This window comes from Pseudopodoces humilis, chromosome 23, assembly GCF_049639895.1.
Source record: "Pseudopodoces humilis isolate 2021_Gansu_Grassland_sample_001 chromosome 23, ASM4963989v1, whole genome shotgun sequence".
Classification (NCBI taxonomy): domain Eukaryota; kingdom Metazoa; phylum Chordata; class Aves; order Passeriformes; family Paridae; genus Pseudopodoces; species Pseudopodoces humilis.
Window position 1 is genome coordinate 6,896,842 of NC_142222.1, and position 14,947 is coordinate 6,911,788.

Genomic DNA, 14,947 nt, shown 5'->3' on the forward strand with positions numbered 1-14,947 from the left:
GATTAAATCCTTGTATGGCCCCACTGATGTCTGCTTCTAAGTGGAGTCTCTGTAGCAGAGAGCCCCTCTCAGCTGTCACCACGAGTCTGAGAGATGCCTTTTTCCTTGGCTGACATCCCTTTTGCTAGTGAGCAGCCTGATAAAGGGTGCTGGCAGAATGAAAGCTCTCCCAGATATGGCTGACTCCCTGTAAACAAGGAGATGAAAACAGTTTGTTTCAAATCACAGCTGGGAGAAACACTACAAAGCCAAAATGGTGCCAATGGCTTACTGACATTTTACACTGCTTACAGTCATACAGAACACTCTGTGCACTTCAATTCAAGCTCAGGCACCACAAATCTCCCTAGAGAAGAATAGGAGAAGGCCAAAAGACACTTGAAATTTACTTTTTTGGCAAAAGAAAAGCAGATATATTTATATGACCTATACAACCGCAGGGATATAGAGAGCAAGAACATTTTTAGCCACTACCAGACCTGGAACAAGCCTGACCTTGCCTGAAGCTAGACTTCCAGAAATCCCAAAAAGAGAGGCTGGTACAGACAAGGTAAGGAGGAAACAGAAACAAGTAGGGCATCCAAGCTTAGTTTTGTGCTCTGTTCATTTTCTGCAGGGATTTTCAGAGACCTGTCAAAGGAAGTTGTATAGCTTGGTGGCTGATAAACGTTTACAAGCCACTTCAATGCCAGTTCCTTAACAGAAAAGGCACTACACTGCCTTATAACTTTGGGAACTGCTTTTCTTATTTCTATCCTTTATACACAAGGAGTTTTCATCTGAAAATAGGAGATGGGATTTACCTGAATAAGAAGAGAGATTGGTGTTTCCTAAAAAGACAATACTCATTTTGGTGAGAGAGGAGGAAAAAGTATTTTTTAAAAAAAAGTGATTTTAGAACTTCAGCTTGACTCCAAAAAAAAGAAAGCCACTTCAAGCCATCCCTATGGGCTGGCAACAAAATAGTGCTAGGCTGCTGTGTGCTCAGGAAACAACACCTCAACCACAGCCTGGCTTGGGGTACAGAACCTTGTCTACAGCAGTCACACATGACAAGATCCATCATTTTCAGCAGCTGTTTTTCATTCTCTTATCAATGTCAGATTGATTGCTGAAAACAAACACTTGAAAAGATGTCTTGGCTGAGGATAACTTATCCAACAGCCCATTCAACTCTCAGGATCTCAGAGGATCCACCTTTGTTGTTCTTTCTTTGGTCTCTCCCTTTCAGACAATGGCAGTAGGGGCAATTATCAAGGACCTGTTTCACCCCTGATGGTAAGAGGATGAGTTCCAGCATTTTGTCAGCAACTTTCTGAGAGGTCCTCGGGAGAGAGGTGCAGGGTCTTTCTCTACTTTATGCAAGAATGTCATACAATGTGTGGCTAGAGGACAGGCATTATAGGTATTTCCCTGGAAGGGTTCCATCCTCTCGTCCTGCATTTCCTCCCAACTCAAAGGGAACAGAGCATTGATGTCCTCCCATCTCTTCTGGAAGGTTTCTCCATGGTGATCATCTTCCAAAAATGCAGCTCCTGTTAGCTGAGCAGCTTTCACCAGCTGAGATATTGAATATTTAATAAACCCAGCTTCTTTCCATGATATTTTCGCACAGAAAGAAAAATTGAGATGTCTGCTGCTGTTCTGCATTGTCTCCAAACAATTGGACTCATCAGGCAAACAAACCAAACTACATTTGAAACTGAAAATGTTCCATGAACAATGTCACAACAGCACACACTATTCCTAAAGTCTCTGGGTTAATGTAAGAATCAATGGCATCAATCAACTGCAGGGGCCCACAAAAAGAATTTTTCCTAATAACATGATCAAGTGTTTGGTTCTTATGAAACTCCAGTTGTGTTAACAACAAAAATAAGTAAGATTTTTGGCAAGTTTAGGAGACAAGGTGAAAGCTCACAAGTTTCTAATGACAATTATGTGCCTAAAAAGCCTGGGAAATTAAAAAGCTTCAACAGAAGTTTGGCCATGACAGTGTGAAATATGAAGTGTTTCAACCACAGCCTTGCATAAAGACCAAAGAGACACCAAAGCAGATACATTACAAGTGAAAAAACCGAGACTGACCACTGGCCAAGAGGAAACTGGAGAACCAACAATGGGAACAGCCCATTGATGTGAATTCTAGATGAAGTGTCACAAGAACAGGGAGATGGATCTCAGCTTGCAGTCACCTTCTGGCCACCTCCTGTAGGTTACCAACTACAGGAGGACCTCAACCAGTGCCCTGGGGGTGAATTGGTAACAACAGCAATAAAATGACTGAGCTCTGTGAGCTAAGTTATGGCTTGTCTACTTAGGAAATTGTTTTAGAAGCTAGGTGCAAATTTAGAGTACAATGGCTTTTTTGCCCGAATTCCCAGATGGGTGGGCAGCACAATCCTGCTCTGAGAATGCTTTTCAGAGAAGGCAAGGCACAACAAAGACATTTTACTGAGAGGTGGTAGCTGGGGACAGCTATTTCACACTTCTTTTTTCCTTCTTACATGTAGCTTCCAAGACTATAAATGATCAAAAGGCAAAGCAGGCTCAGGGCACATTTTTGACAAGTGGCTGTTTTTAAACTTTGTTTTTTGTCTGATGAGAGGACATTCTGTTTTGACGTGTCTTTAAAGGGTACTGAAGTCCAGGAAGTCTAAAGAAATTCCACCTGAAAGTTACAGGGCACATTACCTTTGTCCCTCATTGCCTATAAGGGATTTGATCACAGCTTTCCCATGTATGTGATCAATATCACCACTACAGCCCTGAGTATGAGGACTTGATACCAACAGGACACACAGATCCATTGATGCAGCATCCCTGCTCACCTTGTCCAGTCACACTGAACATTTATCTCCTCTCATGCCTGACCAGCAGCAGCCTCCTGTGTGGAGAAGCACAAACTGGCACTACAGCCTGAGATGAACAGTTTCACATAACTTGTCCTAAAACTGATGTCATTAAATTGAACTGTCTGTCCCCTTCTGTAAATATAAATGATCTTGTCATGTTGTACAGTAGAAGCTGCTTAAAAGAAGAACCTTTTATTTTAAGCATCTTGTGTAAGATTATATCACTCAAATAAACAGACATTAGGTAGATGGAGAATGTATATTAAACAGGTGGGTTCATGTAAACTGTCCTGTATAAAAGATGTAATATTTTATCCCTCGGTGTGCTTGATTTGTGGGATCCTCCACCTTGCACAGAATGAACAATGTCTCCTTTCTAAATTAGACCCTGTGTTTAGAGAGCTCCTAAAATTGGAAACAATACTACACTTACCTTCACCTGTGATTACCCTGCAGTTATCACCAGTGGCCTTCTTCGGTCACAGCACCCCAAAGCAGGACATCCCACCTGAGCCTCTGATCTCAGCTCTCTCTGCAGCACTCACCAGCCATCCAACCAAAGGGGAAGGGCAGGAAGATTTGGGCAACATGAGACATGAAGATTTTTACCTCACTAAGTTGGCACAAGGTCCTGGCCACCGGCAGCTCTGATAAACTCTCTGGATGACCGTCTCTGACCCGTTCTGCACCTGGCAGGAGACTGTCCTTGTGACTGTGTAGTGACACCAGTGCCTGCAGAGAGAAAGGACACATTAGGGAGCTCCCCTGAGACAACCAGTGAACCAACACACACCAGACTGCAGGAAAAACAGACCAAGAATCTGGGGGTGGGGTGGTTTCTTCTGCCAGCCATAGCCGGGCTAACTTGCAGTCTTCACTTCTCACCCCACCCTCTCCTTCCAATAGCTACAGAAAGATTCCCAGCTCCTGCCAACCTGAACCACAGATCCAGTAATGCCTCTTGCTTGGTTGTCAGAGGCCAGAGTTTTACAGTGCATAATTTAGTTCTGTGACTTATCAGAAACAATAGGACTTGAGAAAAAAAAGAAGTATTCCAAATCTCCTGATAGTCAGCTCCCATTGTACTGGTCTTAATTCCATCCTGCTTGTCATGGTATCCTTCCCCAGCCTCCCACCATTCTGAATGACAGCAGAGTTGGAAAATTCTGCTTTTTGGTGTGGTGGAGTTCTCTGTCAGCAGGGCTCAAAAAAGCTGGGTGCTGAACAAGTCCTGTTGTTGTCCTGCTGGGGTTACTGCCTAAAAACGAGCAAGGGAAAGTGCAGGGGAGGGAGGGATGGGTGTCTCACAGTCTGGAGAGAGACAGACCCCTCACTGCAAGGCATATGAGACAGGAGGAACTGCAGTGTCAGCACAGGGAATCAGGACCTAGAGAGCCTTCAGGGACCTTCTCTGAAAACAAAAGTTTTAGGTTCCAGTGACATGCTTGAGGGGTACAAAAAAAGAATTCTTTCATTTCTCCCTTGCAAGCATTGCTCATCTTTGCCAAATACTGGTTCATGTTTTTGTGAGTATTTTGGTGTGGAATGTTTTGTGATGCTTTTGTAGTTAACATCAGTGTAGTTAACAGGTTTGAGAGTCGCTTTCCTACTGACTCAGAACTGGGGTCACTGTGGGACGTGGAGACACCAGCTTGTGCTCCACAACACGCCCAGTGCTTGTGTAAGCATTCCCTGCTGAACCAGAGCCAGAGTCCTGGCTCCTCATCTATCTTAAAGCAAGAACCCTCAATAGAACTGATCCCTTCAAGCACCACAGTGACTCCCCAACCTTGCACATCAAAAATCAAAGTGGAAATGCACCTGCACATCCCCTTCTCCTTCCCTAAACCACCTCCTCTATGTCAGTTTGATTTCCCCAGAACATGCCATTTACAGCATTTGTTGCTTTTTTCCCCTTTCTGCATTCTCCTCCCATCTCCACAGGAATCCCTGCTCTCTGGCTAGCTCCCATTTCCATGAATAGGAGGCACACATGCCAGGACCACATGGGGCCAGCGGGCTGCTCGCTGACCCTTCGGCTACAGCCGGCCGGGAACTCTGGGACACCCAGGGAGAGGTGGCTCTGTGCCCAGTGCCACCAGCCCAGCAGCAGTGACAAGGCTCAGCCATGCAGCTTGCCCTGAGACACTGCTCACCACAAACCCCCCTGGGATTCCTCATCAGGGAGTGTGGACTGTGGGCACACCTGAGGTGACCCCAGATGGGCAGGGAGGTCCTACAGAACCACTTAGCTCAGATTTGTCAGGGATCTGTAGTGTGTGAACAGGGATCAGTACCCAAATGTCTCTAATGACATCTGCAGCATCAAAACAATGGATAAAACAAGGGGGGAAAAGATAAAGTTAATGAAACTTCAGATCACATGATGACATCAGATCCTTTAGTGGGCTCAACACAACTTCCACACAAAGTTTAGGGAGCAGGACCAGAAGAAACAACAGGAGCTAAAGGCTGAAAATGTGATAATTCAAAGTTTCCTTTTATATTTCACTTGCACACTTGGTGCAATCAGCCATTTGGTCTCTCCAAGCCTTAGTCAGGGGGTTTCTCCAGGCAGAGGTAAATCTCATCATGCCATGGGAAATGCACTTGGAAAAAACCTTCATATCTGATGCTGAAATTAGACAGTTTCATATTCCTGAAGGGAAATTAGGTGAATGAAGGCAAACACCACCACACACCCCAGAAGAGAAAGGCAGGTGATAGGGGCAGACTCTGGAATTGCCAGAGGGAATCTGGCAGCCAATCTGCTCTTGTTAATGGACAATGGCAGCTCAAAATTGCAACTCCTAAGGAGAGAATGGAAACTAACCATTACCCTCTTTAGGCTTCCCTTGCATAGACACAAATTTAATGTCATCTTGCTCCTTCAAGGATTATTTTCAAGCAGTTTGGGAGTCTGGCACTTCATGTGTGACTCTGGAGGTGGCACTGTGCAGGCTGTCTACATCAAAAACTGCAAGAAAGGTTGATTATTCTAAGCTACACACAAGGCTGAATCTGCCAGGGCTTCTCTTTAGTGGGTCCTGCTACAATGCGTAGATTTTCTTTCCAAACAAGCCCCAAACTGCTGTTATCTAAGTAGGGCTCATATTTTTAACAGCTTATTTTAAGGATCAAGTAGAGCAGGTACACACATCCCCTTCCAAGTCCAAGGAATTTGGCAATCAGGTTGTAATTTCTGGGGACAGCCTTTCATGGAAAAGAGAGGTGCTGAAGAGAACTTGTTACAACCTCATCACAGCACCTTGGGCAGCAGTTGAAGATAAAGGCTGCTCTCATTCTACAGCACATTGGGGTGAGGACAAACCCAACACCTTCCCAGGTTCATTTCGTCCCATGACCTGCTCAGGGACCTGTTATAAAAGGAATCAATCACTACAGGAAGTGAGAAGCTTCCCCGAGGCTCTCCATGCATTGCTTTCCTTGCCTGAAGCCATCACCTGGGTTTGCCAGGCTGAACAGGACTGACAGCTCATGGCAGGGTAACAGATCCTTCACTCAAACCCTGGGACAACCTTTCACCTTCCTGAGCAGGAGCACAGAGAGCAGTGACAATGATAAAGTACCACACTTATCACCACAGCTCTAAAGCAGAAACACCAGTGTGGGCATAAAAAAAACCAAACAAGGGCAGACCCCAAAGATACTCAGCTAATCAAATGTGAACACAGATTCCTCCAACTTCTCTCTTTACCAACAGGAGAGCTGGGTTACAAAGGTACCCACAGCCCAGAGTGAAAGGTACATCACACTCTTGGCTTCCCATAAACAGCATAATTTTCCTACAAATACAACTTTTAGGGTTTTTTACTGCGGCACACAGGCAGGTGAGACAAAAACAGGAACACAGCTGGTCAAGGATGCATTAGGACATACAGCTTGGAATTCACTGCAGATAAAATAGCACAGTGATTACAGAAGAAAGACAGACAAAACCATCCCAAGACTTCTCTTTGCAAGCCAAAAGTCAGCAAGAACAGCTTCCAGAATGCAAGCAGGCTTCAGACAACGTGACGAAAGGCCCCATCATGGCTTACAGAGATTATAAATGACCCTTTATATTATATACAGATGCTAGGAAGGAAGGTTTAGGACTTTTACTGGCATGCATCCAGGATGGCAGAGAATATATTGCTGCTTATTCCAAAAGAATATTCCAACCAAGCAAACAAAATGATCCAAACAGCAGCTCCATTAGATCTCATGCATGCTCATCACCAACATATTTAGCATGATGTTCTGCAGCATCCCATGGAACCGGTCCTTGCTCAGAGAGAAGAGTTTCACTTGGTCCATTTCCTCCAGCTGTTTCCAAAGAAGCACCCCCTCCTCTCACATCCTATTTAATTCTTGGAAGACTTTCACAGACAACAGAGGATCTGCAGATCATGGCCCGCAAGCTGTTGATTTAGACAGTTTCCTTCTGGGGCTACAGACTGAGATCTCACGTCTTGATCACAGCTGACAGCGTGTTTTTCCAGATGGAATAGGGGTGTTGATGCCAGCAGATATCTAATCACATTCACTGTATAGGTTCGGGATGTTACTGTGGACCCTTCAGGCTAAGTGGAACAACAAAATCAATAGTTTGCTTCCATTTGGAGATGCTCTGCAAACTCCTCCCTGAAGCTTAAACAGCCCCGACCCTTCCCTCAGCAGATGCTGAGAGGTTCCTGTCTCTGCTGACTCAGCAAAAGCAGCGATGGCTTTGGGCGCCTGGACACTGGAGGACACAAGAAATCCTCACCTTCCAGAGCACATGGGGATCCTGATCACATCCTCATCCTGGCCTGAGAGGATTTCACAGGGCAGGTCTCCAGGCTGACACAGGAAGCTGGAGGTGCAGTTTGCTTCTGTAGGCAGACACCAGAAACAAAGCCATACCTGAACCCCACTGACTTTCTGAACCTCCTGCACCCCTCAGCAGAAGTTTATTTGGACTCACAGTTCACTCCTAGAGATTCTGGATGTTTTTATAGTCTGTCACCCAACTGTGAGAGAGAAAAGGGACTGCAGAGGGTGGAAAAGTGTAAGCTAACATATAACCAAGCTAAAATATTGTAGATTCCAGAAGAGCCACACACTCACATATCAGAGTTTAATTCCTGGACAGCATAGTTAGAGCAATCATTTCATGGATGGGAAGACACTGACAGGAAACTTCATCTTCCCTTCCTTCTCACCACTGCAATTTGCACTGGGATTAGTGTTCCCTAAGCCCACAGGGTGCATAAGGGATCTCTCCATCCATCCATCCATCCATCCATCCCTCACTGTTTGCTTCTTTCCGAGTCCAAACTGCTCACTTTTTCCAAGTTTCTCTTCATCCTGGAGGTCCCTGGAGGGCATTCCAGGTGGATCACAAGAGAAAAGCCACCTGGCTGTTAGCTGGCTCCATTCCCTGGAGAAGGGATCACAAACCGAGCAGTGTCAGAACCACCGGGCTGAACTGGTCAGGACTCAGCAAGCGGCCAGTGAATTGGGATTGTGCAGCTCACAAATGGAAGTGGCTGCATTCTTACCTAATCACCTCTTTCAGAGGGGTGACAGTTCAGCACCACACACAAATCCAAGGCTGCCTGCCCTGCCAGGGACAGACCTACAGCAGGCACCACCTCCCAGGCAGGACCTGCGGGCTGATGCTCTCACTGGACTGAAGGACACGGCTCCAGCTCCCAAAATCCGTGAGAGCACACCATGCTCCCACCAGCTCAGAACTGCTTCAGCAGAAACAATCCTCCCAGCTGGGCTCTGCACAAAGCTGCTCTAGAGCTGAGTAAAATGGAGATTTGGTGTGGGTTTGGTAGACAGTTGTTGGGATTTAGGGAGACGTTTCAAATCATGATTTATTATTTTTTCTACAGCCTCATGAAGGAGTAAGTACGTCTTCATCTTATTTACCACATATTCTTGGTCAGTGGTCACAAGACCAGAGGTTACAAGGCCTTTTAAAAGAAGTTATTTAGCCAATAAACTAATGCCACAAAATAATGTTTCTGCCTTCACATTAGTAACTAATTATTTTGTTTGATACATCTCTGCCACAGTGCACACTTTCTTATCATGTAGTGACACACAAGACTACTTATTATACCTTAAACTTCTTATTACTTTTATATCTTAACTTTAAAACCTTAACATTTCTTACAACTTAATGATGTCTTTCTATTTAAATTCACATTCTTACTTACGATTCTAAGCTTGGAAGCTTCCTCTAAGGCCTCAGGTCAAACCTTGTATCTATGTCTATATCTAAGCTTGTATTTACAAGATTTTGAGAGCTTTCTGTGTTTGGAATTCCCACAGACAGTTAACTGGACAAGCCAGCAGGAAGAGAAGTCTCTCTGGGAGTGGGAGAACACTTAACATGCAGGATGGTTTCATCAGCACCTGTTCCACGTGTTTGGGCACAAACTGACCCTCCCCACTCTCAATAAATATCACAGAAGTCTCTCAGTAAGGCTGGCATTTCTGATGCTTGTGATTTGCCCTAAAGCTTTGTCCTATGTAAACAACTGCACTGAATTATCTTTTTGTTTCCATAAGGATAACACACTGTGTGTTATACTTAGCAGAGATCAACATTTAGGGCACAGAAAACAGTAGGAGTGTTTTGATAGCTAGGTAGATTTCCCCAAGTTTCCTCATAACATTTTTCACTGGAGCTATCAATTTCCCTGCAATCCTAGAGAGGAATTTCAATAAAATCAGAAGGTCACTGACTTTCACTGGGAAAAAGTTGCCGTTCTGACTCAATGAAAGCAAAGTGTGCCCTTTTCTCTGTGTAAATAGTACAGCATCCCATTTGCTCTGCCAGAACAGCAATCCATACACTGTGTGCTGGAACCCAGCATTAGGAGGGGTTAGTCATTTATATATTCCCTTGAGGCCAGGAGCAGAAGTTGCCCTCTACATGCCAAGAAATCCAGATTCAAAGGCTGCCAGGCTCTCTGGGGTATCTCTTCCTGAACCATCCAGTTCTTTAAAACTACAGTATTCCTTTCTTATTCACAAATACACACCTCCCTGACTGTGCTTTGACTCTCATCAAGTTTTCCAGCTGATTCAGTTGGCTGTGACCAGATTGCTCTTTACTGCTGTGACCTGGCTAAAGAGGAAACAATCCCATCACATGTTACTGGAAAGCTCAGATAAAAGCCAAGTTGGGCTTAAGTTTCCCCTGTTCTTGGCTGTATTCATGCTCTCCCCAGGTAACTAGGTTTTAGGATCAAGGCTGTCATCCAGCTCATTGTCCAGCAAAGAGCCAGCTACAAAATTCAATTGTAACCAGCAGTCTCCACAATATTGGAATGTTCAGTGTTGATGAATTGATTCAGGATTCCCTGTAGATAGATGGACCATTGCTAAGGAATCCATCAAAGACCACCTGGCAGGGGCAAGGGGCTGGCTGTACACAAGCTTATGATGGCAGGGTTAAGTTCAAAGCAGGTTTTGCTCCTCCATTACAAAGTTTTAAGAGACCTGCAAGTCAGAAGCCATGACAAGCCACAGTAATCTTGTTGTCAATGTTGATGTTTTATGCATGCCTTACTCCCACTGAGCACTTCATAGTCACTAACAGAGGTTACCTTGACTCCTGCAAAACAGGGAGAAAAATCTCTGTAACAGCCCATTCATCTTGGGAAAGGAATAAAACTGGAAGGCTGCTGGTGTTTCTGAAGCCAGACAGCAGCAGCCATTTGAAGCAGCAGAGAGCCAGAGGCATGAACAAGAATAAGACAAGTTCCAGGTCTCCTACTCCACTATGTTGGTCAGACAAAGATTGGAAGGAACTCCAATCTCTCTGCACACACCACCACTCCACCCCCACAATAAGAGTCTGAACAAAGTGGCCATAAAAATAAGTTCTGGCTAGCAGAGTAAGATGGGACAATTTATCTAGGAACCTCCCAATAGCATAACCCTTCCCCAGGGGGGCAATATGTTCTGTGCTTAGTGCACTTCAAATACTCACTTGCCAATAACAGCCTTAAGTTTTCCCACACAAAGTGGATTATCAGAGTCTGCTGGAGGGAATTTAGTCCTAGAGGAATCTTTACCTTAGGAGGAAAACACAGTTCAGTCTGCACAACAGCTTCAGTCTTCAGCAAGCTCTGCAGCCAAGCACATTTAACTGTGCTTTCCTTGCTTTGTTTTATGCAGGGATGACCCTCCAAAAAGCACTACCTCGAGAGCTGAGCTTTCTTCAATCCATAGGAAACTGCACAAGACTTTACCTTCCTGCAGCCACTGAAGTTACAGGGGCTAAGGGAAAACCTCTCTCTATTGGAATTATTCAACACCTAGAGGCAGCATAGCTAAACACTATGGAACATGTGTGCAACTCTTCTTCAGAGACAAGGAGGGGATCCAGCTCCCCAGAGCCACATTCAGCTCCTTCAGCCATGAGAACATTCCTCTTCTCTTCTGACTTTCAAACTCATTCACTTTGCACCTGCCAGCTGCTGCAGCTACTGCAGGAATAGCTCTGAAGATAAGAACACTTACCTGTTACACACCCTTGATCCACTTGTAGAGCATCAGCACTCATATTAATGAAGGATAGAACAGAGGCAGATGAAGATTTAAATGTTGATTGGGCAGGTAGTATAAGAAACACATTGACTGCATTCAAAACATGCCCCTCTATGCCTGCACACCTGTTTGCGTGTGCTTAAGGGCAGAGGGCTGGGAAGACACAAGGAATATTCCCCCAGCACAAAGTGCCTCTGATTTATACCCAGTACCTGTCTCCTCTCAGTTTGCCAGTGACATGTTCCAACTGAATCAAACCATAAATATGGTTGATCTGAACCATAATTACCTTCAGCACAGAAATGAAAGAAGTTAGTCCATGTCTGAGTGCTCAGAAATAAAATGGGGCTTCACCCCTTTGAAGTTCTTTGCTTTTACAGACATTCTTTTACACACTGAAATGTTTTGCTGCTCCCTCCCATGAGCTTATCACAATCAATGAGAAGACAGTACTTTGCAGTGTTCACAGAGGGAGGAAAGAGGAAATGTATAAAAATATCCATGGAATCTGTCTTTGTTAAATTAGACTGACTTGATGGAATTTGGCATTTGATATCCATGCAGCATGGAAATCATGCACAATTACAACCAAGTATGTCATTTTTGCAACATTAAAAGCTGCTTGAATTAGAGCCTTTCAAAAGAAGAACCTGAGTCTAAACATTTTTGCACAGCTGGATAACGTGGCTGTAGATAGGTCTAACACCTCCATACTGTGAATACATCCACAGAACTGGTTTGCTCATTTCTAAAAAGCCTGACCTTAAAAAGAGGGGTGGGATCACAGGAAAAAAAATCCTTAAGACCTTGATTGAAAGTAGAGAGCTGGGATTTGGCAACTATTTGTCTGAAACAGATCCCTGTGGTCAAAGTCTACATTTGGTAGATTTGGTCTGTGTCCTCTAAGGGGCTGATCTAGAACTGGTTAAGCTGAGGACAGTGACCCTGATCCTCACTAATAGCATTGGACTAACTTCGATAAAAGTCAGTACACCTGAGTTTACAAAAATTAATTCAGAATTAAACTCTTAATTTGACTTAGCAAGAGGTAGACTGTGAATTTTATGTAGAAGAACAGAGCACTGACACTGCTTGTCCTCAAAACCTTTGCAGAAAGGAAAACATTAAGAAAAGCAGTGTAAGGAGTCACTGATCCAGTCAGAGCATCCTGTGCTTTACTACTGCACCATCCACAAAGGCAGTGCCCATGGCTGTCTTTAATTCCCCTTACAACAAAACACTTTGCACAATCCAGTCCTCCAAAAGGGACAAATCACGCTCCTGCTGGTTTCAGCATCTCCTTAAATCCCACCCTTTGCCCTACAGAGCCTGCATCTGCATCACCAGCCAATCTGCAGGGATTGGACAGGGCCTGCTCCCAACTTTGTTTTGTTTTTTCGCTTATAGAGCTCTGTACAGACAACAGAGTATCTTTGTGCCTCCCATTCAGCCCTCTGGTGCCAAACTCCCAGCACTTACCAGCAGCAATGAATGCCACATGCATGACAGGAACACAGGCACTTGGCCTAAATGAAGCAGTGTTTTTCATTAACATTATACTGGCACCAAAAACCACAAACTACAGCAAGAACAAAAGGCAATGTCAAAAGGACAGTGTTGAGTGTATAAAAAAAAAAATAAAATAAAAAATTAGGATGCCATGATCAAACTTCCTACTATTTCATGATGTTAATCTGCTCACGTAACATGCATGTTTTGGGCTTTTCCTGGAGATGAACAGTTGGGATATTGCTGCCACTGGAGACAGGTACATCCTTTTGATAGCTAGAAAGAAAAAAATATGTATAGGAAGAGACCCCACAGACAGCACATTGCTTTCTCTTTAGGGAAATACAGATGTATTTACCTAATGTTTTTCAACCATCAGAGCAGTGAGCCCCATAAGGTATCAAAAAACAGATTAAAGTATCAGCTTCAGGTCTTAGGATGCAACTGGAAATACCTGCACAAACAGCTGTATCAGGTAAACTGAACCCACAACTCTTCTAGCAACACTTCTCCTACCTGCCCACTTCTCTTTTCTTGTGGCACATTCCAATATTTTCAGTCTAGGTCTTCAATTTGGTCAGCAACTTGTAAAGGAATTTGTGGTGTACAAGGGACTACACAGCAGACATTTCTAAGTAGTGACCTACCGTGTGACTGCCCATCACTGTTGGGAGCAGGATCTCATGAGCCAGAGGCACCTCTTCTAGACTGAAACTGCAGCAGGACTGCAGGCTCAGCTGTACTGCACATCACTCCTGGTCCAGGTGACTGCCAAAGTGCCAGACATGACAACAACCCCACTGAAACCACCAAGGGAACAGCCTTTCCTCAAGTGCAAGAAAACTCTACAGTTTTCTAATGTTTCCTATGCTGGAGAAGGTGATTAGAAACAATAGGCCAGTCAAGACAAATCCATCTTCTTATTTTGCTTTGAGATCAACAATTTATCTTCTTCCTTTTAGCTTTTTCAGATTAGCCACTTGTGTTCAGTGAGGCAGCTGAAGCTCAGGTACCTGTGAGCCAGCATTTGCACCAGGCCTGAGACAAGACTCCTGCTGCTGCTCCAGGAAGACTCTTTTGGGGACAGTTGTACCCCACTAATATGTCAGCACCTCAACAGCAAAGCACTTTTCTCCAGTTACTGCTCTACCAATGTGCCAAGTCATCTGAACACCAGGCTGTGTTGTGTGCAGTAGATAAATCAGCCTATTACACCCAGCCCAGCTCAGACATCCCCAGGATGAGCCACATAAGACCCAGTTCAGTGAAAACAAAGCCTTGGAAAACCTATCTGTCTGGGTATTCAAAGTGTTAATCAGCCTGAAAAACAAACCCCAAAGTCTGTGTGTTAATTTGCTATTTAAATTGAAAACTTTTTATTCCATGTCTGCCATGTCTGGCACAAGGCTGTCCTGGGCGTTACTACAATAAAAAATAATTTGGAAAATAATCCTATTGTTCCAGTCACACCCATGGGAGTTTCATGTGTAGGGAAGTAGGAACATCAGAACTGAGATCTGTTCTGTCATCAGAGAGCTGAGTTTGCCCTTTACAACAGCCGGTTTTGATTCAAGGGCATATTGAGAGCAAGATCAGAAGCTAAGGCAGGAGGATGTATCAATAGCTTTAAGGTTAAACTAAATTCCAACTTGCACTGGCTAAAACTCTTAAAAAGCACCATTAGTGTAGCAAACTAGCAATAGCCTTTACAAACACATGTCCATGTCCATGGATGATTAGTTTATCACATCTTTCTCTTCCTCACCTCCCTCTCAAGCCAGTCCTTCCCAGTGCCCATAGAAATGAAGTGAATTGCTCTAAAACACCTCCTGGTTGCCAATGACCAGCCCTTCCAAAGAGCCTCCTCTGCACTAAGTAGAGGCCTCATTGAAACCTCCCTGCAACTATAGCATGGCTTGGATGAGGCACAACAATCTGCTGTACCAGCAGCCTCCTTTTCACCTTCCTCCAGACTCCCACTCTTACACTCTCCTGACTGCACCCGTCCAATGCCATCAAAAATA

At 44.4% G+C, this 14,947-nt stretch overlaps 1 protein-coding gene across 12 annotated transcripts in view; it reads right to left on the minus strand.

Moving 5' to 3' along the window:
* COL26A1 (collagen type XXVI alpha 1 chain) overlaps window positions 1-14,947 on the minus strand; it is a 159,311-nt gene that overhangs the window by 129,469 nt on the left and 14,895 nt on the right. For all 12 annotated transcript variants that reach the window (XM_088066297.1, XM_088066296.1, XM_088066291.1 and 9 more), the window contains exon 2: window positions 3,465-3,587. Coding sequence is in view for 10 of the 12 variants with exons in the window: in XM_088066291.1 (XP_087922417.1) it covers window positions 3,465-3,587 (123 nt within the window). In the remaining 2 variants the exon portion in view is untranslated. The remainder of the gene's footprint in view (window positions 1-3,464; window positions 3,588-14,947) is intronic.